General features: G+C 36.2%; 5 protein-coding genes across 5 annotated transcripts in view; 2 read left to right on the top strand and 3 right to left on the bottom strand.

Moving 5' to 3' along the window:
• The window catches only part of LOC128181458 (limbin-like), a 30,370-nt gene extending 29,121 nt beyond the window's left edge, over positions 1-1,249 (top strand). The window contains exons 35-37 of the mRNA XM_052849862.1: positions 624-769; positions 935-1,013; positions 1,103-1,249. Coding sequence (XP_052705822.1) covers positions 624-769; positions 935-1,013; positions 1,103-1,197 — 320 coding nt within the window. The 3' untranslated portion in view covers positions 1,198-1,249. The remainder of the gene's footprint in view (positions 1-623; positions 770-934; positions 1,014-1,102) is intronic.
• Positions 1,245-4,952, bottom strand: LOC128181461 (uncharacterized). The gene is made up of 6 exons (XM_052849864.1): positions 4,844-4,952; positions 4,295-4,487; positions 3,834-3,942; positions 3,504-3,568; positions 2,658-2,732; positions 1,245-2,451 (listed from the first exon to the last, which is right to left on the bottom strand). Exons 2-6 carry the CDS (start codon positions 4,434-4,436, stop codon positions 2,141-2,143), a joined length of 702 nt encoding a protein of 233 aa, XP_052705824.1. The 5' UTR covers positions 4,437-4,487; positions 4,844-4,952; the 3' UTR covers positions 1,245-2,140.
• Positions 4,953-6,171: 1,219 nt separating this feature from the next.
• LOC128181745 (zinc finger protein 423-like) lies at positions 6,172-10,724 on the bottom strand. Its single transcript, XM_052850258.1, has 2 exons — positions 10,350-10,724; positions 6,172-8,790 (listed from the first exon to the last, which is right to left on the bottom strand). The coding sequence occupies exon 2, from the start codon at positions 8,760-8,762 to the stop codon at positions 6,414-6,416; it is 2,349 nt and encodes a 782-aa protein (XP_052706218.1). The 5' UTR covers positions 8,763-8,790; positions 10,350-10,724; the 3' UTR covers positions 6,172-6,413.
• A 5,226-nt stretch (positions 10,725-15,950) lies between these two features.
• On the bottom strand, positions 15,951-17,363 carry LOC128181396 (uncharacterized). The gene is made up of 2 exons (XM_052849790.1): positions 17,242-17,363; positions 15,951-17,024 (listed from the first exon to the last, which is right to left on the bottom strand). Exon 2 carries the CDS (start codon positions 16,814-16,816, stop codon positions 15,968-15,970), a length of 849 nt encoding a protein of 282 aa, XP_052705750.1. The 5' UTR covers positions 16,817-17,024; positions 17,242-17,363; the 3' UTR covers positions 15,951-15,967.
• A 4,578-nt stretch (positions 17,364-21,941) lies between these two features.
• On the top strand, positions 21,942-27,233 carry LOC128181556 (uncharacterized). Its single transcript, XM_052849998.1, has 3 exons — positions 21,942-22,091; positions 24,464-24,585; positions 26,745-27,233. The coding sequence occupies exons 1-3, from the start codon at positions 22,088-22,090 to the stop codon at positions 27,192-27,194; spliced, it is 576 nt and encodes a 191-aa protein (XP_052705958.1). The 5' UTR covers positions 21,942-22,087; the 3' UTR covers positions 27,195-27,233.
• Positions 27,234-27,645: the final 412 nt, after the last annotated feature.

Raw genomic sequence — 27,645 nt, 5'->3', positions numbered from 1 at the left:
GGTTACATCGATGATGATCCTTTTTTCCTTGGACAAATGGTATATACATGGAGATTGCTCACGTTTTGTGGTATATAGGCTAGAAACATGTAACTCGTAAATTGCATTGTCGCAAACCACGGTCAATATGTACGACACCCCCCCCCCCCCCCATTTCGTCAAGCTCAAGGTCAAAAGGCAAAACGGTTAAGGTCATATAGGAGAGAGAGAGAGAGAGAAAGAGAGAGAGAGAGAGAGAGAGAGCAATGCTGACTCAGAACGAGGCTTGAGACGATGCGTTAATTGTTGTTTATTTCACAAATATCAAATGAAGAAAACTGTTTACAGTTTATAGAATTTACCTTCCCCCCAAATCGTGGATATAACCTTTCACATGATTTTATTTATTGACAAGAATCTCTTCGCTTAGCTGACCACCAAACACTACATAATTCATGTATATGAGTCTTTGTAATTGTGAACAAATTCTGTATACATGTTTTAAACATTTATGAGAGGGTTCTCTTGGTCTGGCTGTCGAACACACCCTTCACGTGTAAAGGTTTCCATAAGTTTATGTCATTACGGAGATTTCTGTATGTTCAAGTTTAACATTTATCGGAGAGTTTCTTCGGAGTTTTTAGCTGACCACCACAGCCTCCAGGATTTCTTGATTAAGGAGGCCAGGGAGGCGTTCAGTCAGACAATCCGCACCCATCATCTGGGATCCTCCAAAGCAGACGAGAAACTGGCTTCCTTCCTCCAGCAGAAAACCAACGCCATTAAGCAGGTGTGATACAGAGCTAGCTATATGTGCTATTTCTTCACGATTCTGAGAAATATATACTTGGTAAACTACTATAATAGTAGACACAATCTACCATGACACACTGGCGTGTTATCTAATCAAATGATATGTACATGTGTCAATTTGTTTTTTTTTTTCCAATAACAGGCAGTGACGTCAATTGCAAGTGCCGTGCATGACGTTATTGGTCACTTACAGAATTCCGCCAATTCTTCTCTATCAAAAGGTACATTATAAGAAATATCATTCGTTCTTTGACACAATGTAACTTGACACATGAGCCGAGCTAACGACAGACTATGGTTCCACTTGTAGAGGCCGTGGAGAATATTCTGCGTTCCGGCATGGAGACGCTTGGATTCGCCATCGTCTTCGCTCAGGAAGAAATCAAAGACGCTATGTCACATTGACACCTGATAAACGTACTAATTACATAATAACAATACAACAAAACTCAGCCTTTTTTATCTCTGTTTTCTTTATTTGCTCAGTGGAAAATAAAAAAAAAATCTGCTTTACGTATGCATAATCAAAAAACTGCATATTTCAAGCACTGTCTACATATTAAGTGAAGAATCTTATTCTAATCACAATGGATTTATATATGTCTTCAAATTGTACATCTGTCATCTGTATACTAGTATGCTAAACATATGCATTCTTAACATAAAGCACGTGTAGTATCTTCACAGACTAGTATATAGATATACATGTATACTTACATACTGTAACCGTGTATGTTTATTATACAGTGTAAGTTTATATATATCGTGAGCTGAAATATGGCTATTAATGAAACAATGTATCGATGTCAGCAGTGAGTTTACAACAGACACAAAATCAAATTGGGGTCATCATTATTTCTAATCCGTTCAAAAGTGGACTGAAATATAGAGCAGTATTTTAAAACATTTGATTGTGATTACGTATATATTGTTCAATGTCATGCGATGTCAAGAAAATATATGTACTGATTTACTCCGACCTGAATGTATGAATATAAGCTTTCGTCATGAAATACTTTTGTACAAATTTCCATGATTGTGTATGAAAAAAGTCGGGCAATTTAACTAATAAAAAATGCTTAACACCAACCATTAAATACACGTATATTTAGAATATATCACAGTTGCGCAATATACTTTTTCGACTAGACCAAGTAACATTTCATATACATTTACTGGGAAAATATCGTCGGTTTCGATGCATGATTAAACTGTGTAAATAAAATTACTAACACTAATCTAGCCATAAAAAACTGAGTGCAAGACACCAGTTTAAAAAAAAATTAAATAAATATTTAAAGAATTTTTTAAAAAACATCACTTTGTAAAATTGGGAACCGTCGGGGAATCAGGGCGAGATATCGTTCCACGTGGAGAATTTAATGGAGTCTCTTCCTGTTCCGACGCTCATCTCTCTGACGTAATGTGTGCCCTCCCACCCCCGCCTGACCTGCCGCCGGAGGGCTGAGTAAGGCATGTGGGTCTTGGGGACGGCGGGGGACGAGATAAACTCCTCCTCCACATCGTACTCGCTGTGGATCGGGCTCGTCAAATACCGGAAAGACGCCATTGCTGTCTTGGCGCGCCGCATGGTGGCGGCCGGGATGTGGTTGCCGACAGAGTGCCGCAGGGGGAAACGTTTGGCGCTGAACAGGGAATCTGGAAATAATTTGTTAATCTATAGTTTATTTAGACAAGACGCACAACACATCTATTACAGTTATTTATTTTTAATGAAACTCTAAAAAACGTTGATTGCAATGGTTAGATCTGAAAGGTGCAGAGAAAACTATCTGACCAAATGACAATTTCCTTTTTTTATTTTAACTTTATTAACATTACGTCGGCTCCAGCTGGACACTCACCGTCAAAGGCGAACCCTCCCCTTGCCTGATCCTGGTACTGACTGGTCACGACCGAGGGGTCGGGAGTGGCCACACCTGTCATTGATGATACAAATAATTAGTCATGGTATAAAACCAATATTGAATTTTCGATACTGAGGGGTCTGGACTGGCCACACCTGTCAGTGACGATACTCGTACTTATCACATTTTAAAACGCTGGATATGATGATATGATCAATGAGATGATTAACTGTGGACGAATAAAGCTGGACGAGTTTTATACATAACTATGTAAACAGCGAACGAAAATACTCCTACCTACATTTACCCGTCCCTCTCCGCAGAGCATTGACTCGTTCTATGTACCCTAGCTAAAGTGCTTTGTTTTGTTTTTGTTTTTGTTTTGTTTTGTTTTATTTACATGTATGTCGTAGAATATATACAGCAGGCCACAGAAAATTATTAAAAGTCTAAAATACGTCTGTGATCTTTAAGCAAAGATCAGGAAATGGAATAATGATGGAAAGTAAGACTGCATGGTTAAACTTCAGACAAATATAAGCTACGGATTAAATGTGCATGTTAAAAATACATCTGATATAATATTAAACTCCCAGATATCGATGACAAATTTCTCGTTATGCTGGGAAACAAAGTAGCGTTTCACACCTGCATAAATACTTTACATGTATTATATGTATTTAATAATGTGCACTTATTAATCGGCTTACTCAAAGTCTGTCTCAGTTAATTAAATAATCCTAAGACCTTGATTTATCCATTTACTAATAGGGCAATGAACCGATTTTTTAACTGAAATATTAACAAGGATATTAACTCGTTAAATATACACATAAGACTTACTTGTGCTGAACAGTGGCTCCTCTACATAAGATCTGTCCGATACCTTACGATACTTATTGTATAAACTGAAACACAAGTTTACTGGTTAAAAAAATTCATAAATGGCTATATTTAATTAATTTTTTTTCACATTGTAAGATGAAAGTTTTCCCACTTTTTATAAAAAAAAAAGTCGCGCGCGATATTGGCATATAATTAAAAAAAAATTGTTTGAGCAGTATGCCTTCAATTTCGAATAAAAAGATCGAATTTGTCTGTATGGTACTTTTCGGTTCACGTTGAAAACAATTATATTTAAAATACGGTTTTTTAAACTGACCCTTTACTTACCATCTAATTAAGGGGATGAACCGGACGTTGTTAGCCCTGACAAACACGCCGTGGTACAGAGGACACTGAAAGTACCTCCTCCCGAGGACCATCCCATCGTTCTCACCAACTACGTACCCGGTAAAAACAGGAAATATTAATGTATGGAACTGAATACACACATGGATATAATTAATCAAAAACTTCACATAAAATCTCATTAGAACATTGATATAGATACAAAGTAAAAAAAAATTAGAATATTACAGAGAATAAAGATAATGTAATTGAAAACATCGAGAAAGTGAAAATTATTACAGAAAATCTAACAAAAAAAGAAATTAAAAAATTCAATGAATTTAAGAAATATTTAGAGTTAAGATACAATCAGTTGTCTTCACCCAAACAAAAGAAAAGAAAATGACGTAGAATCCGAGGGGAGAGAATGTTACACCTGTGGTTACCGTGAGAACCATCGTTACCTGCTCTGTCCAGGGCCACGCCCACCCAGTCTCCCTGCTTGTTGACCACGGAGCCCTTGTACTTGACCACCCCCCGGAATATCAGGTTGTTGATCTTGACCTCCACCCTCTGTCCCACGTTGATATTCTGAAATAACACCATTCTCTCTATCCCGCTCGTCTAGATGTCTGGCCGTGTAGGCTTGCTGGAAGTCTGTAAGAACATTACCACCGGACAGTGTTTACGCCGCATGTAGGCATAAATATCGCCAAAAATCAATTTAACGTTTTGTTTTATTTATCCCAAAACACAAAGATTTCCATCTCATCTTAATCTTCAACTTAGTTGTGCATTGTTTGGATATAAGTGTTTTTAAAAATCGTGAAACGTATCTTGGTCACGTGGCATATTATTCTTTAAGAGCATCGAATATTGCAGACACAAAAGTTCGATTGTTCTCAGGGATTTAAACTGACAGACGAGCCGAGAGAGGCTGTAGCGGAGAAAGAAGAACACCCGACGACTAACGACAGATTATATAATCTATGTGTAACTAATTCGATACTGACCTCCTTGTCTTCACCAGGCAGTGATTAGATTTGTCACCTCATCCATTCAATAAACCACTGGGAGCCGCCATGTTTGTTTACATTGTTTCTAAGATCAGTCAGGGTCAGAAGAGAGTTTTAAAATATGGCACCTCGTTAGTGAAACATATCAATGTTTCTGGAAGAAATTCGTTCGAATTTATTTAAAGGGCCATGTTTTCAGCTTCTGAGATATACAAATTCAACATTTTTTTGATAAGAAAATTGCCATTCAAGTGCGGGGGGGGGGGGGGGGGGGTACAGTAAAAGAGGGGGTGTCCATTGTACATGTACACGTCAAACTTTATACAAGTATATTTTTTTTAAAATGCATTTTTCAATAAAGTCCATTGCATGTGAATTAATTAAGATAAATTTGATTTTGGGTACTGCGTGCAGCTGCAGTGCATGCACGGATACAAGCACGTGCGCGCTTCAGTTTGCATGAATTTAGCCGTTACTTGGTAATGGAATATGCTCTTCAACCTTCACACGGGTTCAGTTTCTGCAGAAACACGTTTGGTGTATTTTTGTCGCTTTTCTCCCTAAGCACAACTATCAATAAACTCTCTATAAGTAGTTTTCATTTATAGCATTTTCTAATATTATTAGTTACAGGGTTTGTAGTTGACTTCGAGCTCCGTTCTCGCCCCATATAGAATTTACTGACCATGTGCATGTACACTGTATAAACCATATTAGGCCAACTACAAACCATGTAACGATTATATCTTACCAACTGTCTTTTTTAATGATAAAAAAAAATTAAAAATAAAAAAACAATGGAAATCGAGCTGTCATAGAAATACTAATTTCAATTTGAGTATATAACCTGACGTCATAATGCTCTAAAATGACGTCATAATGCTCGAAGGGGGTAATATTTTCTACTGACTATGTATGAAATATAACATAGTCTCCACGTGACTGCTGTTAGCCAATGATTATCTGACAATTTAGTAGGAGGTAAGATATAGCTGCTTACGTCAATCAACAAATGTATCATTTTTGTGTGATATGCAGAATTAGAACCATTTTAACAAGAGCTTGGACTTTGGGTAGTTGTGTTAAACAGCAATGTGACGCAGACCTGTCTATTTCATTGCTAGCCACTCAGCCATGGCTCTTTGAAATCAACAAGATTTTTCTGGCTTTTGAGCTAAGACTACACAATAGGGACATATTTCACTTGAAACAGCGTCATTTTTAACTTGTTTTGACGCAAGAAATAGATAGCTACGTCCTACTGAAAGTCCAAGGTCTTGTTAAAATGGTTCTATTTATCAGCATCAATCAATTTTATTAACTCAAAACTCTTTTAAAAACCATTACTTTATTTGATTTTTTTGTATTCACCATTGTAAAAATGAATAATGCTTTTTTCTGTAAACAATCAATTTTTGTAATTGAATTTAATTGGAAATTGTGAGTACAAACAGTATGAATTGCAAAAAACAGTAAAAATCAAACAAAATGGAATGTTTTGAACTTGCACCATAGAAGATGGAACAAAAATTAATAGAAAACACCCGGATCCGCGCCGTCTTCTCTCTCAATGTTTCTGTTCATAGTGTTCTTGGAGCGCCATGGGTGTGTGGAACTGGAGCGAACATTTCTTGCATTCGAACGTCTTGTTGGAGGGAATCACCTCGTTGTGAGTCTGCATGAAGTGCTGCTTCAGGATGGCAAGATGGCGGAAGCGCTTCCTGCACAGGAGACATAAATATGGCCGTGTTGCATTTGTTTTGTCCTTCCGATAATGCACGGAAAATGTTGGAATGATTCGATCAACGGTGGCTGTTTCTTTCTGCTTCAAGAAAGAGAACTGTTTTCGTTGCTGAGCACGTGACATGGTTTGCCCGGATGATCCATAATGGCGCCTCTTGACCTGGTTTTCAATGGATTCTGTTTTTATACCCCTAGGTTCACCCATCACATCGCTTGATTTACTACAACCCTCACCGTTATGGTTTAAAGACGTTGAAGAACCGGGCATACCAATGGCGAGACGTGATTTGTTTAACGTTTCCATGGTAAACATGGCCGTTTCGGGGACGGGTGTCATATTACATCCGGTCAGATGATTTTCGGCATGTTTGACGAGTGTCGCTATGTCGGCTGTTCTATAGAAGCACAGTGAACACGCGTAAGGTCTCTGGGCAAAGTCGTCAAAGTCCGACACCAGTCTGGCGTACCTTCCCGCCACCGGGACGTGAGGCGACACGCGGTCCTCCAGTGGAGCCGTCTGCAAGAACGAGTCCTCCTGCGGAAAGTCCGGAGAGTTATCGCTCTTTACGCTATTAACGTCGATTTTATATTCAGTAGGTTTTATCACTGGAGAGATTGTCTTGGCACTGGTGTTACTTGAAGGTCTCTGTCTTTCCTGCATGATCTGTCGGTTATGGACCGAGTCGCTGTGAGCGCGGAGTCGATCCAGAGTGTCCGCCTCAAAGTTACAGTAAGCGCACCTGTGTTTCTCAACAGTGATCTCTTTCTCGGAGATCTGCTGGTTGTGGTCCGGATGGTTGTCCCGGATGTGACGTTGCAGGTGACCGAACGTGATGAATGGCATCCTACAGACATTACAGATGTGACAGGCCAGCTCGTGTTTCCTAACGTGACGGTCGTACGTGCTTTTGTAATTTGTCGCATACGCACAGAACGGGCACTTGTGACGGAACGCGCCGTTACTGTTTGGGGTGGTTTTGGCGGAGTGTTCGGACGTTGTCGAGTTTTCCAGTTCCTGTATAGACATGTCCATGGCGAGGTCGTAGTCGTTGTATTCCACGTAATCACCCATCTCGTCATCTCGCGGTAAGATCTTGTGAACATTCTTTAGGTGGTACTCCAGCACGAGCTTTCTACCAAAAGACTTATTGCAATATGAACACGTGTGCTTCGCGCTTTCAGCGCTGAGCTTCTCCATATCTTCGGGCTTGTTCATCATAGCGTCGTCATCCATCGGGATGATTTCGGAGGGCTCTAAATCCGGGTCCTCGTAGTTGTAACCCTCGTGCGGCTCGCTGCCCACCCCTCCGTCGCTCTCGTTATTCTCAATCCGGTAACTTTCACTTCCGGAACCGTTGCCTTGGTAACTCCCATGCTCTGTGCCGTTTAAGTTTCCATTTATATCCGCCTGTTTGTGTTCGTTCATCTCTGAATCGCTGTGAATTTCTCCGCCGGTCTGCTTCACTGACTCCACCCCTTCCAGTCCCATCACCACCTCGACGTCCTGGACGCCGTGCGCGGATCTTTTATGGTGTACGAGACTCCCAGATGTCATGAAAGGCTTATTGCACAGAGTGCAGTGGAACTTAGCAATGTAGTGTTTCCTGACGTGGCGAGTCAGGTCCGAACTATACATTGTCGCGTACGTGCACATTTTACACGTGTGCTTCATGATTTCCTTCGGGGGTAGTTCTTCCGTTAAGTGAACATGCTCTTTTCGCTTATGGAACTCTACATTACCTATTGTCTTAAAAGGCATGTTACAAATGTCGCAGCTGAAAGTAGCTATTGCGTGTTTGCGCACGTGTCGGTTCAAATCTGATTTGTACCGGGTACGATACGCGCACATCGCGCACTTGTAGCGCTTGGGTAGGTGCGATTTTTTCCCCACAATGTTTGCTTTCGGAGAAAATGCCGAGTCGGAGTTCCTCACCGGAGCACTGAAGTTTTCTGAGTGGTTTTCCATTTTAGCTTGCTGGGTTTTATCCATGTAGGAGTAGGAGGAAGCGTAGGGCATGCTGGGAAATACAGGCATGGAGGCGTTTTGGAATGTGGCTGACTCCCTGCTGTTGTTGTCGGGGTATGGTCGTCCGTAGTCCCGGTCTGTCCCGGTCTCTGGGTTAGCCTGGAGTGTCCCCGGACTTAGCGGCTCCACTTTGATGTTGACGTCCATGTTGGTCCAAGACGGTCGATCAAGTACCCTAGAAATAAAAGTCAATGACTTTCAGAAAAAAAATGTCACACTATGTCGCTAGTTCATTTAATACTTTATGTCGTTTACTGAATTTTCTTTTTTACGACTATAATTAAACACACACAAAAAATGTAAAAAAAAAAATTATTTATGACAATGGATACTTTTATTCTCTGAAATTAAGTTTGTTTTAAAAGTATTACATTTTTATTTAATTACATCATGTATACATGTATCTAACCTATAGACTGTAGCGTATTCATGAATATTAGAGGTGTGTGTCTGTATGTGTGTGTGGGGGGGGGGGGGGGGTAGATCAGACTGTAACGCTGTACATTCAGTAATGCGTCTACCCGCTCTACCTTTAGCTAGCGAGGATTTGAGTATTTTATGCTTTCTTAACGAAGCTTGACAGAAAATTTTATGTATATTTTTAAATCTAACTACCCATGACAGGTAGTAATGTTCGTGAATTTCACGTTGATCAGTTAATTTAAATAAAAAAAAAATTAAAGTTCTCCGTTGCTTCTTGCATCCACAGGTAATGACATAGATCACCTAAGCATTTGATACCTTGCTTTAACAGATCGCGTCACTCTACTGTTGCTAGGGGTCCACTGAAGTAGATAAGCCGAGCCCGAGGACGACTCGTTTTCTTATCTTATGTATGCAGGGAAGACTACATCTGTGGAGACCGAGACATTGCACCCCCCCCCCCCCCACCGATAAACAATAATTACTCCCTCCCATTCCCTTCATAAAACCCCCCTCCCCCACTTCCGAAAATAATAACGAGACACAGGCCATCCATCTCCTTTTTCTTCTTTCAAAAGTACATGAAATAATGCACCAATCAATGTTCAAACAGTGATACACGTACAATGGCAGTGAGATCCGCTCCCCTTGTTTTTTAAAGTCCAATACGGAGGCGGTTGCTAGCTGACTACAGGTGAAAACAAGACCCCACTTCTACCCGGAGGCTTATCTGGCCCAAAGACTAAGTGACACATATTTATTTACCAGCGGCTTCAATCATGCAGAAATCATTTGTAAGCAGCTTACCCACTTATCTGGGGTCACGGAGCGCCGCGCGCGGTACTGTACTAACGTCTGCTTGTAATCTTACAGGATATATAAAGTCGACATTCTTCGCATATATCTCTATTTCACCGCTCCTCTTCACGTGAAAGCGTGGCCGATATTCAAGCACATTGATACGCTTTAATTACATAATAAATTTTTTTTAAACCTATATTCTTCCTATAAGGCGACTCCCCTGTTTGTAAACATGCTGTTGTGCAAGAAATCCCTAGAGCCGGCCAAAATGATTTATAGCTCATTGTAGAAGTACATATTCCCGTATGCCGTTCCGCCTGACGGGCCCTTATATTATACATGTACATAGCGAAGTACAGGTATGCGAAACTTCAAACATTTAAACTCGTCTGTCGTGTGCTTAAAAAGTCTACATTGAATCAAATAAAACATACAATTATGTGCAAGATTTTGTAAACTTTATGTACATCGAGCCTGAAAAATACAGGACAAATTTCTGATCTCTCTTACCTCTGTCAAAAATGTCTGTCCCCGAAAGCCTAGCTTAGAGTGCTGTCGCCCAAACGTCTCATCAAAACCTTGCTCTGCTAAACACAACCAGTCTACAAGTTTAGGCTTGGCACACAATCAAGACGTGTTGCTTGATTGGCTCGACGTGGCACGCGGATTTTCTTATCGTCTGTCGAAAGGTACCTGTCCCTTTTCTCTGAGCGTAGATAGAGCGGGCTAATCACCTTATGGCCCATTGATCAAGGCTTACCTTAAACCGGCCTTACCGCGCGACCTCAGTCACACAAGGACAATAAGGGTTCAGCGTGGCGATCAAATCGGAGAGAAGGAGGCATGCTTAGAGCTATGTTTGAGCGCCCGCGTTGTGGCAAGAAGTGATCTTTGGTCAAACGGAAACATAGCCGGCGAAGTATAGGTTCGGCTTCCGTCTGTACTTAACGTTGTTCGAATGAAAGCTAACTTCCTGGATCAACAAATTACTTATTTAAAACAAGTGCTTAAAGAGTACACAGTCTGCACGAAGCTTGAAATAGTTTATTTTTTAAGTCCTTGTAAAAATTATATGTAAGAGTTCCCAAACACAGAGTGTATTCGGGCTAATTTTTCATTGGTCGGAAGGGGGGGGGGGGGGTGCAGTCTGATTACAGCCCCTTCTCCTTATATTCGTCTGTGTAAGGAGAAGGGGGGGGGGGGGGGTAACCATGCAGACTCGGGGAGTTGACAAGTTCAATATGACTATAATAGCCTTATATTAGTAAATATTGTCTGGTTGTTGTTATCTAAACACGGAACCTCATCATCTACACAGCATGCATACTGCTTAATCTGATCTTGAATATTTTAATCCATGGATGGAAATCAAATGACAGTACACTAGAACATGAAACACTGTTTGTGCATCAAAATATAAGGAAGTAAGCAAATGGTTGAGGAAATGCTAATCAGATTCACTTCTCTTTGAGCGATAGATAAACACATGCCAATGCACTATATAAGAATAGAAAAACTAGTCGAACACGGTTTCAACATTATAAAATGATTTAATTCTCGTTGCAACGCGGCATTTGATTAAATATAAAAAGTAGTAAAATTTGTATAACCTGGTTTGCAGGCCACAAGAAAAGGTTTACAATGCACCAACGTCAAAAACGTACTAATCCGCTTGACGTTACGTTTGAATTTTGAAGAGATCAATATCATTTCTAAAAGTAAAACGCTTTCAATTTGTACAATAGATTACAGAAAAATAAACTCTAAGTAGTAAACGCAATATCTATCCAAGTTATACACGTATAACCTGGGTTGGAGCAATTTACGCTTTTTTGTAATCCGCTTCGCGGATTATAGAGGGTGAACTGCCGCAACCCAGGTTATACTTGTATAACTTGGGTAGAATGCAGTAGATTACAGAAATAGTTTATTTCTAGTATATAGAACAGTTTCATTTCTTTAAAATACCCATATATTGATTAAAACAAATTGCCTCATCGTATGAAAAGTCTCTAAAATGTGAAACATATGAAGATGTCCAGTCAAAGAATCTTCTTAAATGAGCCTAAGCCAACATGATTCTTGCAGAATTTATCCCGAAAGCTGATTGAGAGAAAAAAAAAACTAAAAAAAAAAAAACTATCCAACTGCAATGACAGAAAATCAAGAAACAAGCCCATGAACAATATAACGCACAACTGAAGAAAATATCAACAATTTATAATGAATGAATCAATTACTAATAATCAAAGCTACAAAATTGAATTCAAAATGATTATCCAATACCTCGGTCAATGAACAAAACTACAAACAGTCAACCAATTTGATATCATTTTGATGAAAAAAAGTTATCAATATAATAATAAAATAACAAATATTATTGAAATTGTTAAAATCAAACAACGAATCAATAAAAATTACAGGTGAATTGAACAAAAAAACCAATCAACTGTAAAAGAAAATTGTAAACTTTGCTTACAACCAATTAAAAGCTAACCTAATAATGTATAAACCCATCCAAGGGGCCTGGGTGCCTGTGTATGTGTGTGTGGGGGGGGGGGGGGGGGGGCTCGACGTTTCAACACTGCTCTTTTTCTCATACCTTCCTTTAGTAAAATAGATCATTTGTATATAATTGCCCCCCCCCCCTCACTTTACCAAACGATTTTTCGCGTCTTTTTCTTACTTACATTAAATTTAGCTCATTGATGTCAAGGAATTTAAAAAACAGTGTAAAATCATTGAAGTTCAAACCAACCGTGCGACTTTGATTTCCATAGACTGTTCACGGTCCGCCAATTACTGGTACATACCGTGTCTGTATGCATGTTGGCAATGATATGAAACAACTCGGTAAATCGCTGCATGTACAGTGAAAACTTTTCTTAGTCACTTACATTCAGAATCAAATTGATGGAGATAGTTCAAACATGTTGAAGGTTGATTTCTCATAGACGCTCGAGCTCATTATTTTAGGCGTATATCTACTTCTTTAAAATGAATATTATATTAATATATTAATACCATGCATATGGATAAAAAAATGCGCTTCGTGTAAAGCAAATCTAAGCATTAAAAGCAAATTAATATACCATAAATTAAGAAATAATTTGGATAACTGTTGTAACCGGAATAGCAAATGTAACATTTTTGTTTAAAAAAATGTCGACTATAAAAAAAGATGTAAGCTGGTTTAAACTTCCATTTATGGGAGACCGAATCCCAATGTGAATCTCGAACACAGAAACATGTCAAAATAAAGCACATTCTTTTATATAATGTACAGGGTATAGTTATAACATTCTGAGTTGTGTTTATAGAATTCTTACATAAATGTCGATTCTATTATATGCCCATTTTTATTTTTCCTGCATGACTATGTATACCTCTGACGATTTGATTTTTTTGTGTATTCTGTATATATGTTCCTTTCGTATTAAATTTGGTTTTACTTTGAGTACGTGAATAAACTGAAGTTGAACTTGATACTAATATAGTATTTTGAAAGTTTTACTCGGAACAGCGAAATAAATACAGGGAACAGTAAAATTACTATATAGGTACCCATGGCTAAATTTGGTAGAGGAACAAAGAAAGATAACTCTTCAAGGATTACTCGTGTAAGAGCAGTTTGTTATACTCCGAAAATTGGGAGAAATATAATGTTCATGTCTAGTGTCTTCTATTGTCCTTTTAAAAAATGAGGACAAATAATTAAAAGAAATGAATAGCATACAGTTTGACCCCACTTTTAATATGGCTGACAAATAAGTACGTTTTAAACTTCCTTAAAAAATTGGATAAGATCAGAGTACATTTGTCTGTCTGTTTGCTTGTAAATAATAAATGAATTTATGTCTTCATTGTCAGGATCACACAAAGAACTCAATCAAGATCACGTTGAATTTTTTTTCTCAGGAACTTTTTATTAAGATTCTAGCGTTAAGCATTGAACGTATATCTTTAATTTTGTAAACAGCAGAAATATGACTTTATTTTTCTCTGAAGATTAGATTTGCGAAAATTGTCCCAAATATTTTATGATGTGCACATGTATGTATATAGGAATGTGAATGTCACACTGCACAATGCAACTAGTGTACGTATATAGGTTTTTTTTAAATCCAACTCTTTCACTAAATACTCTAATTACAATATGAAACTTGTACATTTACAAATAACAACCTAGCTCCATTTTCGTCATAACTGTTTTTCATACTCATATTAAAAATGGAACACCTTTCCCCTCCACGTGAAAAAACATGTCCTCTCTAAGATTGAAAATTATGTTATAATAAAGAAAATTAAGAGAATTTAAAACCATTAGTATCTCTAACAATTGTTTTTATAGACAGTTTTAAATTCTCTGAATTTTAAAACTTCAATGTAACAATTATATCAATAAAATCTCTATAAAATGATTCTTACTTAATGTAAGAGACCATAGTCTCCTAAAGACTGTCTTTTCAAATTTGAACATAGCCACTCCTGGATAGTAAAACATTTCCCTCAGATATTTCATTTCATTTTTGTAAATTTCTCCGAATATAAACAGAAGAAATATCATTGACAATATCATCATTTTTCAATTATTTCTAACTGTTTGGTAAATATGTTTTTAAAGTGGTCAAAAAGTGACGGTATTGAAACGCGGGGTAAGGTGGAGCAGTTTTGACTCGTTCCCCATGGTTATCATCAAAGAAAGCAAAATGCTACAAAGTTGTAGACGTCAATTGTTTTTTTTTTATATATGCTAATGCAATTCATTGGAAAAGTAAAAAAGAAAAAAAAATCAATAGTTATGGTTGCATACAATACAAAACAATATTAGGCATTACAAAACCAACAGAAATCGGAAAATAATCGGTAAATATAACACATGAAATTCAATTACGCGTACATTGATATTTAGGTTATTAGCATCTTAAAATACAATGCTTATTTAAGCTTAGACTTGATTGGAGCTGAGGTGATAGAGAAATCGCTTTATCTCATTGACCCACGGTTAACTATTCATACACGAGCTCTCTTATAATATATATAATATACATACACCTTTGATAGTTGAATGATACGTTAAATATCAGTAAGATTTGTGGTTTCAACCAGACCTTTAGGTACAAGTTTCATTTTATATACACAGCTTATTCATAATAATATCATCTGGTTGCTTATGTGATGGATTTTGTCAAGCATGACGAAGAATGTAAAAATTTTGAAAGGTGGCCATACATAAATGCAAGTGAAGACAAGCAGAAAATTAATGACAAAACATGATATCAATTTACGTCTTTTGTTATTTTCATTTAACATTGTTGGTATCAATAGAACCGTATGATATTTAATTCATGGCTGTGTAAGGAACATCCCATTTGGGGGTATGTTTGTTTACAAATCAAATAAATGGCCAGACTACGGATCGAGGTATAATTTACTAATTAGATAGTTTACTATAATTAAGAAAGTTTCAAATATCCGAAAATACACAGGTTTTAGATACAACTTTAACAATTATTATTATAAACATGAATTGCCTAACATCGATGAAAATAATGACGCAATGCCCAACTGCCCCAACATCAATTAATATTAATACAAGTGTTGCTGTATATTTAACCCTTTTATTTAAAAGGAATACACACATATTTGATGATTTTAAATTTTATATATTCGCCCTTTTACTTTAAAAAATGCATTCACAGAGACAATGTTCAAACAGTATTAAATAAAGCAGTTTATATATAATCTTTTTCTAAAGTTGTTGGAGTGTGTACAATGTAGTTTAAATGTACCATATACCATATGTATATATATATATATATATATATATATATATATATATATATATATATATATATATATATATATATATATATATATATATATATATATATATATATATATACAAAAATATAAAAGTTGTTGGAGTGTGTAGTTTACATGTACCATATACCATATATATATAAAAGTCATAACAATACACAACAAGTACACAGCAGTAATACACATATATATATATATATATATATATATATATATATATATATATATATATATATATATATATATATATATATATATATATATATATATATATATATATAGATTTGCTTTAAATTACACAAAGATTAGGCGTAATACTGGATTTTCTTCACTTTGCCCGTGTTACACTCTGTCACAAAAAGGTTGTCTCTGGTGTCCACACACAAACCCCAGGGAGTGCATAGATCACAGTTGTCAATGAAGCGGAGGAACTGTCCGTCCCGATCCAGGATGTGGATGCGGTTTTTGTTTCTATCTGCTGTCAGGATCTGACCCTGGCTGTCTGTTGTGATGCCGACTGGATGCAATGCTTCTTTCGGGGTAGAAGAGAGACCAGTGTAGGTAAACCGGAGTTTCCCGGCCTGATTGACCACCACTACTGCACCGGCTTTATGGTCAGAAACACAGATATCTAGGTTTCTGTTCTCAGTGATGTACTTAATGTCGCCCGATGAATAGAGAGGTCGTCCTTTGTCGTCGTATTGAATGATCTGTTCCTCTATGACACCAGAATAACGCACCACTTTTGTATGTTTTTTGTCCGCACTCATCATAATTACCAAAAGTTCATCAGATGAGGTCATACAGACATTGCTGTGGCTCCAGCCCTGTAACCTGATCCTCTCATCTATCTGCCTATTCTTCACTATGTTCACACTTTCATCGTTGTCATCAGTATAAATAAGATCCCCACTCCTCGTCACCGCAATGTCGTTCGGTATGTCCCCTGACTTGGTTTGGGCTGACTTCACTAGTTCCCCCTGCAGGTTGTAGAGGTTTATGATTTTGTTGTTACCCTGTGTCCATACTTCATTGTCATTCAGACAGGCCACGCCGTGTAGAAGTCTATACCCTGTGTCTAAAGCTGTGACGACCCTGGGTACATCCAGCAGTGCCCTGACAGGGGGAGGGGACTCGGCGCCCTCGGTCGACATGGTGTAAAAGTGCTTGTTCTTTTCTACGTAAAGGCTTGAATTATATAATAATGTTTCATAAAACTTCTACATAAATGGCAGATTGGAGGTATTTACTTTCCTGGCTCATCTACCTGCTTATTTTGACGACAAGATACAATGTAACATGATGCATCTCTATTCTCCACGGTCCATGTCAGTCCATGCTCGGGGAAAATGATATCCTTTCCTACAGAAAAACAGCTCATCATTATATCATAACACAATCTCCAATTATGCAACGTAAAACTGCGCAGTTTGTAGAGTCCACCAACTTTCAAATTACAGAACATTTACAACTCTAAGTCTCATTTAACACAACTCGGTTTATTTTGCCTTATAGTGCAAACATTTCTTGATTTTTGTATAAAGGACAATGCTAGTTTTAAATTCTATACAATACTTACTGTTGCTCCATTAAAACTGAACGTCACAATCCAACTTGGTGTGTTCAGGTTTCTTTTATTGTTGATTGTCCTTAACTCCAATGCAAGATCACGTGAGGAGCAATTGATTTGAAGACATTTATTTAGGTCAACTATTGTTGTTTAAAGTTTTAAACAGAAATAAAAATCTATATATCAATTACGACGTGCATAGATACTATCAGTGTAGATTTCATGAAGCAAACTTGTTACTATGCTCAATTACTAGACCTTATTCCTTTAAATTGAAGTATTGAAATTAAACTTCATGGGGGGATTTTATTTTACAGTTTCAATGACTCTTTCATTTAGAGCAAAATGAGCTAAAGTTCTCATGTCTTATACTTTTATGTGAGAATGTAATTTACAACTGCAATGTCTGAAAAGATTACGTTTTATGAACTTCTGTTAATCATATTGGTGTACCAAGCTAGCTTTATTGATACAAATTGCATAATATCATCCAGTTCTTAATATAAAATGGTTTGCTGTATAACTCTTAAAAGAAACATTTTTCTTTTGATAAATCTGAATTATATCTTTACACCTTATTGAATATTTGTTTTCAGAATTACCATCATAACAGTAGGGTTTTGCAGCAAATTAAAATTCTCCCAAAAGGTAGAAAACAATCAAAACTCATATTTCTTTTAAATATTTAGCAAGAAAGAAGAATGATAGGAATTGGCAAAGTATGTTAAACTTTATCTTTCAGAGGTCAGTGTTTGCTCTGCTCCTGTTTTGTCTGGTTTCTTTGGACTTTAGTTTTGATTTTGAACACCGTTCCTTATCACGACATGTCATCATATCTTTGTATTAAAGGAAATATCTGATACAAAGTGAGCTTATATTAAAACATTATTAGGGTGTCAAGGTCCCAATAATTAGTTTGATGGTACATTATGAAATAAAGTCCCACAATGATTTCGATACAAGTAGGATTTGGTGCACAGTGTCACGTGGTTAACTTGACGAGTTGGACACGAAATGTTAGGAGAGAATGTCTTTCTCATAATTACTCGTCTCTGGCCTGGGGTTTTCGTCGAATTCTGTCAATTCATAATAAAAAGAATGTACCTTACAATGTAGAATAATTTAAATTGGGGCAAATAAGAAAAAAAGCGAGAGTTTTTGCATTTCATTAATGAATTAACTTTTTATCGCCGCTTACTCCATGAGCTATAATAAAAGTAACAAAGAGTATAATATGGCCCCTTCAAGGATCCATACAAATTATACATTCTGTTAATAGCAATACCATTCTCAATGTTCTATGCATATTTTGAATTAAACTCAACCATTACTTACTGGTATACTGGTATGATTTTATGAACTCTTTATGAAAGGGGACATGTGTTTAACATGCTGATAAAGAAATATCAGAAACTTTATCAAATTATTGGTAATTATGCATTCTTGAATACAAACTGATAGGTTCATGTGGTGGTTCTAAAAATAAAGTAGGACCGATGTATGTGTTCTTTAATAAGAATTATTATGTGTCTAGGATTACGCTGAATTGACACAAGGGCCAATATATTATTTGATGGCTCCATTAAGTATCTAATTTGTTACACGATTTCACAATTAAAACATAGATTTATATGGTCAATTTTTATCACTTGATTTGTTGAAAGAACTACAAATGTTTATCTGACCATATTTGACCTATTTTTATTAGATAACTACATGTACATGTATTCATATAATGGATTGATTAATTCCAATTTGTAGACTCTACGCACAGGCACTTGACTCTATTTTTCTTATATATTAATGAAAAATATAAATACTAAAAGGGAATTTGAAATAAACATTTGTTGTGCAAGTTTGAAGGGAAAATAACGACCTTATCTTTTCCATGTGAACACAACACCGCTCCGTGTTTTGCAGAGTCCTCCGGAAAAGCCGTATGATGGGGTTAGTAACATGTATATTTTATATGTATTTTTTAATTATGAGAATATCATACAACGTAAGGTGACCGTAGCTTTACGATTCCTTGTTTTCACTGGATATTTTCTTCAGTTTTTTTTTAACAAAAACCCATACATACATGCATTCATTAGAATATTTTTCGTTGGATAATGATCTGATCAACTCTGTAATATCAAAACAGTCTTTTTAAGAAAAAGTTACAGGCGCACCTATAGTTTATATTTTAGTGTTAGAGTTCTAAATTGCCTTGGATATGATATCTTTAAGTTACTATTTAAAAAATGTGGTAAAACTATTATAAGGAACATTCCTAAAGTAGAAAAATAATACGTAAGGAGGCCGACTTTAGTTTTCATTGAGTACGTTTTTTCGCATTCTAGTACAACACAGTGTATATATTTTTAATAACTTTTTTCAGATATCATTTATAAAATTGAACACAATAAGTAAAATACAGATAAAAATCTTTAGATTTTTAAGAACAATTTTATTTTTTTAAATGATTTTCCCGTTGTACGATAGATGATCGAGCATTGCCATTATGTTTTTATGACGTTATGATAAAATGAAGCTTTGTATGAGTGCGTTATAAGAGATGACATAATAGAAAAAGTAAAATCGTACGCCGTTGAAAATCTATAAACGGAATAATGCCATACTTGGGGTATTTTTCTTATTTTTTTAATGAATCCATTATACCAATCTACATATGTAATATATAGCAAAATATGGTGCATTTCCATATTTTGAGATGACCCCCACTAAAACGAGACGGTAGAATTTAGTATTTTTTATAAATAAGGTAGAAAATGATGTTACTAATCACATATTAGTATTTAAGGGAAAAAAAAGATATTGTAGTATTTTTTAAAATCTGCTTCAAATTGCAGAAAATGACAATTTTCTATATATTCCTATAGTAAATGTGGATTTTAAGATGGCCCCTAAAAAACCATTTTTAGCCGGGCTCTGCTGAAAGCAGAGCCCTGGCTATAGGCAGGCAAATCACCAATGTTACTATAAATAGCACAAATAAACAAAAAACCAAACAGCGTCAAGGTAAAGCTTCCGCTATACCAAATAGTTACACAAAGAGCCACGTTTTGTCAAAAGTGTTGGCATTTTGGTTTTTTTTTTAAATTTCGAATGAATTTTCTATATTTTTTAGTTTTCTTATTAATAACGTGCTTTTAAAACATTTTTACTATGCATTTTGGACACATACAATGCGCATGAATTTCCATGAACTACTTTGCTGCGCGATGAAGAAACGGGGATTGAATATATAATGCTTGTTGCAAAATTTAAGGCAGCAACTGTTAAACTTATTAATTTCTACTAGACAGACATATTTTTTGTTTATAGCCGCTTACAAAATTTGGTCGCTCTCTGATGCTTTGCCGACATTAAAAGCATGAGAGAGAGAGAGAGAGAGAGAGAGAGAGAGAGAGAGAGAGAGAGAGAGAGAGAGAGATTTTCAGTCTTTACTACACAATATGCATAAAGACACACCAAAAGAGCCCGGCTTTCAGTACTTCAGTACTTTGATTCTCCTATAGATGATTTACATATCAGCTTTGTCTCGGATAACAATAAAATTGTTATCAATGCATATATACATAATTAAAGATAAATCATGATTCTATGCATCAAGTATTTTAATACAGGTATACACATTACACATATATTTATGGATGTGTTTTTGATTAAGGATGGTAGATTTTTTTTTTAAATCTAATTTTATTCTGTGTCAATGAAAACAAGCGATTATAATGTACGATTATCTCAGACGTTTTTAAGGATATGTGAACGGTAACCTGACATGAAAATTTCAACCCGAATCATTGAAAAGTTATCTATACAGACTCTAATGGATTCGCCAATTTAAGACAATTTAAGCATATGCAAATGAGTTCGTTTTCATTGCAACAACCTTCAAACTTACCCATGTTCAACATACCGGTATTTGAAATTGAATATGTCATAAAAGGCTCCAAGACAATTATCTAGAAAGCCTTTTTAAGCAAAATATTAAGAGATTAAAAAAGAATATAACCCAATTTATATATCCGAAAATGGATCATTGAAATCTCTTTTATTAATCTACAATTTAGATTGAAATTCTCCTGACCACTAAAAAGGTGACATCACGTGATCCGAACTATAGAAAAATTAGATAAAATACTGTTAGGTATATTGAAAATCCATTTTGTAAATGTTATTTTTTAAAGAAATGATAAAGGCGGCAGAATAATAATACATATAATTGGTATGCTATTGAATTAGGATAAAATCCCATAATGTTTATTTATACACATTACACATATAACAGGTTTGAATTAACAGTATGTTGCCATGACGAACACAATATCCATAAAAGTATGTACGGATTACCGACGGAACATATTGATGAAATTGGTTTAACACTTTCAGAGATAAAAATGACATCTCTCCATCATAATTTGTTTGGAAACTAACAATGTACAAGTTTAAGTTTATATAAAGGACTTTTTTCAGGAGTTTTGAAGCATATGTACGGAAATGTATCTCAAATCGGAATTTTCCGTGAAGCAACATAACTGGAACTAAAGGTAAGCTAATCATGGCTAATAAAGGCTTTAAAAATCTTATTGCAACCGCTTTCATTTCTCACTGGATAAAAAATATAGTCGAAATATAGTCTTTGTACCCCCCCCCCCCCCCCATTCCTCTACATCGCAGTTCACACGAGTCGGTGTGGGAAAGTCACCCTAAATAGCAATTGATTATAAATCTTGTCTCAGCAGACGACATGTACTAGGCTGCAGCCGACCTGCACATTTTTCGCGCCTTTTTCTCGGGATAAACCCTTCCCAAAGCAAGACGTACGACAGACTGCCTGAACAACAGCATGGGTGAGTCTCTGGACATTGAATTATAGATAAAGGTTGACAATAGTGACAATATCACTTGTTTTGCAAACAGATTTCGATTAAGAATTTGAAACTTGTCGAGGGATTAGAATTTAACAATCGTAGAAGATGAATATTGTATAAGAATTTTAATGTGACCCAGTTTTTTTTTCTGACGATGTAGGATAAGATGAATGACCTATATAAGAAACACTGAGATACTGACCATGCATGTGGCGTCTTATGTTGTACATGTACATGTAGTTCTTAGTTTTGTTGATAATTTGCAGCAAAGGCATGGGCACTTGTCTCTTACATGTTCATTGGTCAGAGAGAGAGAGAGAGAGAGAGAGAGAGAGAGTATTATAAAATGACCTCGTAAGATTATCCGATAATAAATAAGATCTTAAGTTGAAAGATTATTAGACCAATGCTTATGTTTACAAATTGTTCTTTAATCGAATAATATATTGCATTTAGTTGGACATTATTTTTAAGTGATGATTTATAATATATAAAAAAAGCTGCATATATATTGTAATCGTATGTTGCATGGCTATACCGCTCAAACAGTATGAAGATGACGCTAGATAAAACATATCTCATCTAGTATTATATTACTTTGTTTTACAATATAATGTTCTAAGAAATTATCCCCATTTTCATCTTTAATACTGGACCAATTATAGATTTCAAGAATTTACTATGTTTTTCATTCATTAAACATGAAACGCAAGACTCGGAATAAAAAAAATGTGAAAGGTCAAAGGTGTTTGTGCAAACATATAAAAGTTGCACGCGCGGATCCAGAATTATGTTAATGGAGGAGGGGCGAAATATATTGAGATATCATTTTCTTTTGGGGGAGGGGGGGGGGAGGGAGCAGGTCTTTAGCTCCCGATCTGAAATAATTCGGGTGGGCCATCAATGCGTTCATCCCCAGATCGGGAGCGCCAGGCTAGTGTGTGTGTGGTGGTGGTGGTGGGGGGGTGGTTCCGGATACATTATTATAATAATATCGCTATAGGTCGGTTTCTAATCTATCATATGTTCTACGGGCATTTTTACGAATTGATAGAAGACTTCCTTAATTGACATGCAGTAAAATAATATAATATTACCTTATTTACTTGATATCTTTTTCACGATTAGACGAGAGCTTCTTAACAACTTTAATTTTAGCCAAGCCAAATGCTCAGAATACGGTCCAAGGGATCTCTATATTTTGCGAAATCCATTTTTTTCGGGGGTGGGGGGGGGGCGCTTTGATTCCCCAAGAAGGGAAATGAGATAATGACACTTATATGTCTTCTTGGTGAGAAATCTGTACCACAGTAACTCAAATAATCCAGTAATCTTTTAAAATAATTATCTAGCAGATTAAACGTGTGTTACAGGGCAATCCCCGTAATTGATTTATGTAGATGAATGAAGAATAAAATCGGCGGGTTGGGTGATCGGGGTCCGATCGGCATCGGATGCAGGTGTTAGACGCAGGCGTTGTAGCCCCGATTCCCAAGAGTGTCATTTTCGCTAGTGAGAAAAAGTGAGCAGGCATTAGCTGTGTTTGTTGTTTCACCACTGAACCAAATCTAGTCATGTAGCTCACAGGTTCTTGATATATATAAAATATATAGAGGGCCAGTGGATATAATTTTTTTTTTCACAATTACGATAGCAATGGTAATGAACCTATATAAGAGAGAACAATTTCATGCGGATTTTTTTTTCGGATGTACAAAATTTTCTCCTTTTTTTGGGGGGGGGTGTCCGAAAGATAATTTTGTTTTCCAAAAAGGGCTCGGTCTATTGTCGGGAATTTTACTGTATGTAATTTATTTCCAGGAGGGTTCGGACTATACCCCTCTAGATCCGGGAATGCAAACTGCTTTCTTTAATTGCAACAGTTGTTACATTACATGTATGCCATCTTCGCTAGCCAAGGGGTTTCGATACATCATGTACATTAGGTTCGTCAAAAATGTTGTGTATGGCTCAATCTGATTCAAATACAGATCTTTACGCATGTGCACGGCTCTTATGATTAACATATAGAGATGTGTACTAGACTACTAGTATTTTAATCAGTTTGCCCTCGGATAAGGAGGTAAATGGGGGTGGGGGTGGAGGTGGGATTGGGCGGGGTACAAGTAAATGCAGGCCTAGGTGTAAAAACTTAACCAAGAAAGCTAATTCTATTGATTGCAGTTATTATAATTTACAAGGTCCATATATTGATTGTTTTTTGTTAGTGACATTGAAATAATTTCAAGTAATAAAACCCGTGGATTTTACGGGTAACAGAGTCAGTGAATTCAGAATACATTTATTGGCAAGTGCGAAGTGTAAAATATATTTTCCTTCTTTTTAAACAGAGAGGTTCCCGCCGTACAAGGTTCTTCAGCTGGAGAGTTCCTTCCACAAATCACCCTATCCCTCTCACACTGAAATCCAAGGCTTGTCGGACACCTTGAATGAAAAAACTCAGCGAATCAAGGTTAGTTAATGGCTTTTCCTTGGATGCACTCGCAGAGTTAGGAAACAGCGCATCAATATATAAACAAATAAATATTACCGATAATAGAACTATAGTAATATAATATATCTTTTTTTTAACTGTTTTTATATATATATGTACGTATTCTCCAAAATTCGTACGACAAACATTTAATAATGAATGTCATATATGTAATCGTTTAAAAAATGAACTCAGTGTCTTCCCAAGTTATAAGGGTATAACCTGGGTTGCTGTAGTCTACGTTTTATTATCCGCTTATTATAATAATTCGCAGATTTTAAAAAAGCGTATAACGAGTATAACTTGGGTAGATATTGAGTTCATTCCTCAAAGTTTAATTTTCTGTAATTAACTGTACAAATTGAGTGCGTTTTACTTTTAAAAATGGCAATAATCTGTTTAAAATTCAAAAGTAACGTCAAGCGGATTAGTACGATTTTGACGTTGGTGCATTGTGACGTGTCTTGTGACGTGCAAACCAGGTTATACAGCCCCTCGCTTCAACGCTTTAGTGACCTATTTTCAAAGATTTGCTAGTACTTTCAACATAACTATATCAACTACAAAAAGTGAGATATAAAATGGATTTTGTCAAAGACTTCAATTACTTACAAGTATGAAGGAAACAAAACACATAACTGCGTAGCGTAGGCGTCGGAACCCGGGCTATTGGGGGGGGGGGGGGTTGGGGTTGGGGGGGGGGGGGGGTTAGCCCCCCCCCCCCCAACTCTTTTCACAAAGTTATACATAACTGTAACCAAAAGACATTTTTTCTTGTTTGTCAAGATTTTTGATAAGTTTAGCCCCATTCAAACTTTCAATTTGCTTTGTGTAGTTTGTAAAACTGCAAATTACGTTAACTATAAATTAACGAGTTCATCCTGACGACGCGATGGAAACAGAGCGTACTGGTTGTGCAAATTGTGTTTATATACATGACATTAACGAAATAATGTTTCATAAGACTTTGATTCCACCACCAGTAAGCATCCTTATTCACTATTTTCAATCCCTTATCATTGGGCTGGTGTTTGTTTTTAAAACATCAACAACTGTTCCTTGCTCGAGTCAATTCAAACTAACGTGCATTCGCAACTTTGTGTATGTCAACAAACTTGATAATTCAGGTCTTCTGATCAGTATTTCTATTTAATCAAATGAATAAGCTCTAAGAAAAATTATTTAGAGCTAAAAAATCATTTCAAGGTTTATTTCAGTGATACTTTACATTAAAACAGTTAGATTTATCTCAGAAATGACGTACTAAATTGTATTGCGCAAGGTCACAATAACCGGAGAACACAACGTTGCATCATCCTTTTTAATCTTTGAAAAAAAATCAATTACTTAAATTCGGGTCATATAAGGGACTGTCTAAAAGCTTCATAATATAAATCAAATTGTATGAGATAAATAGAACATCTATAATTGTGTGATTTTATATTTGCGTTATCCAACTCGTTGAAATGGTTACTAGTATATTCGCTCGGCAAGCCTCGCGAATATATACACCATTTCAACTCGTTGGATAAAGCAAATATAAAATCACACAATATAGATATCCTCTATATATCTACCGCTCTAAGAGGAGTGAATATGATTGACATTTCCTCAACCATTTGCTTACTTCCTTATATTTTGATGCACAAACGGTGTTTTATGTTCTAGTGTACTGTCATTTGATTTCCATCCAAGAATTAAAATATTCAAGATCAGATTAAGCAGTATGCATGCTGTGTAGATGATGAGGTTCCGTGTTTAGATAAAAACAACCAGACAATATTTACTAATGTAAGGCTATAATAGTCATGTTTAACTTGTAAAAAGCGTAAATTTCTCTAACCCAGGTTATACGAATATAACTTGAGTCGATATTGAGATCATTCCTTATAATTTCATTTTCTATAATTTACTGTACAAATTCAGAGTATTTTACTACAAAAATGACATTGATTTGTTCAAAATTCAAACGCATGGTCAAGCGGATTAGTACGCTTTTGAATTGGTGCATTGTGACGTGTCTTGTGACCTGCAAACCAGGTTATACTGTAACTTAATTTTTCTATCCAATCAAATGCCGTGTTACGACCAAAATTAAATTATTAATGTATTTATATCGTTACGTCTTGGCTTTGTAGACCTGGTTTCGCAACAGACGAACAAAGGCCAAGAGAATCCTGGGACAAATGTCGCAACAGACAGGAAATCGAGTCCATTTCCAGATAAAGAAGGGGAAGTATGTGTGGAAAGCCCGTCCATCATCTACGTCATCCGTCACCAATCCCAATCTTTCGTCATCGCGCGGGAAAATCTCCGCCAATAAAATATTACACGCTGTGTGTCAAAGTCCATCCAGCCAATCAGAATCACCGCCACATAACTCATTCCAAAACCAAGCGATCCGTTCCAATAAATCGACGCGTGATGTCAACCACATGCAGCGAGCGGGCAGTGGTATTGAGGGCAAGGTTAGGCCACCACTGGTAGCCATTGAACCACCGCAACCATCTGCAGAAACAGGCGGCCGTCACGACGAAATAGTAGACCCCGAATACTGGGAGATGATGAAAGAAATCGGTTTGCAGTAGATGTGTGTAGTTGAGTCAATAAATTTTTTGTCAAATCAATTTTACGTTGTTTGCATTCACTGAACCTCCTCATCTAGTTTTAAAGTAACGCCCGGAAATGTTTTAACTTTTTTTTTTTGGGGGGGGGGTAAAAAGAACAGCATTGAAAAGATTTTCTGGCGTTTGATGATCAATAAAATCGCTGACCATAACATAGCTTAGCATAACATAACATTGTTAAAGATATATTTACATTCAGTGTATATTTCCCTTTATATCTTTGCATTGGAAATCTGCGACGTTCAAATTTCTATGAATACACTTTGATAATTCATACGCCATGTGCACAAATATAAACGTCTCCAAGTGGTTTGGGTATATTTATTTTTGTATGATCAAATGAAACGTTCAATCTTACATAACCAATTTGATACGTACTTTTTAAAAATAGTTATTTTATTCTGGTTGTAAC

This window comes from Crassostrea angulata, chromosome 4 (assembly GCF_025612915.1).
Source record: "Crassostrea angulata isolate pt1a10 chromosome 4, ASM2561291v2, whole genome shotgun sequence".
In the NCBI taxonomy this organism is placed as follows: Eukaryota; Metazoa; Mollusca; class Bivalvia; order Ostreida; family Ostreidae; genus Magallana; species Magallana angulata.
Note: the sequence above shows the minus strand (reverse complement) of the source record. Positions and strands in the feature narration are given on the sequence as shown.

Excerpts from the sequence above, each read along its gene's own strand:
- LOC128181461 (XM_052849864.1), bottom strand. The coding sequence starts at position 4,436 with ATGGTGTTATTTCAGAATATCAACGTGGGACAGAGGGTGGAGGTCAAG. Across the intron at positions 3,943-4,294 it reads CGTGGCCCTGGACAGAGCAG|TTGGTGAGAACGATGGGATG; the intron begins GTAACGATGGTT and ends CCGGGTACGTAG. Across the intron at positions 2,452-2,657 it reads GGGAGGGTTCGCCTTTGACG|ATTCCCTGTTCAGCGCCAAA; the intron begins GTGAGTGTCCAG and ends AATTATTTCCAG.
- LOC128181745 (XM_052850258.1), bottom strand. The coding sequence starts at position 8,762 with ATGGACGTCAACATCAAAGTGGAGCCGCTAAGTCCGGGGACACTCCAG.
- LOC128181396 (XM_052849790.1), bottom strand. The coding sequence starts at position 16,816 with ATGTCGACCGAGGGCGCCGAGTCCCCTCCCCCTGTCAGGGCACTGCTG.
- LOC128181556 (XM_052849998.1), top strand. Across the intron at positions 24,586-26,744 it reads AAAAAACTCAGCGAATCAAG|ACCTGGTTTCGCAACAGACG; the intron begins GTTAGTTAATGG and ends TTGGCTTTGTAG.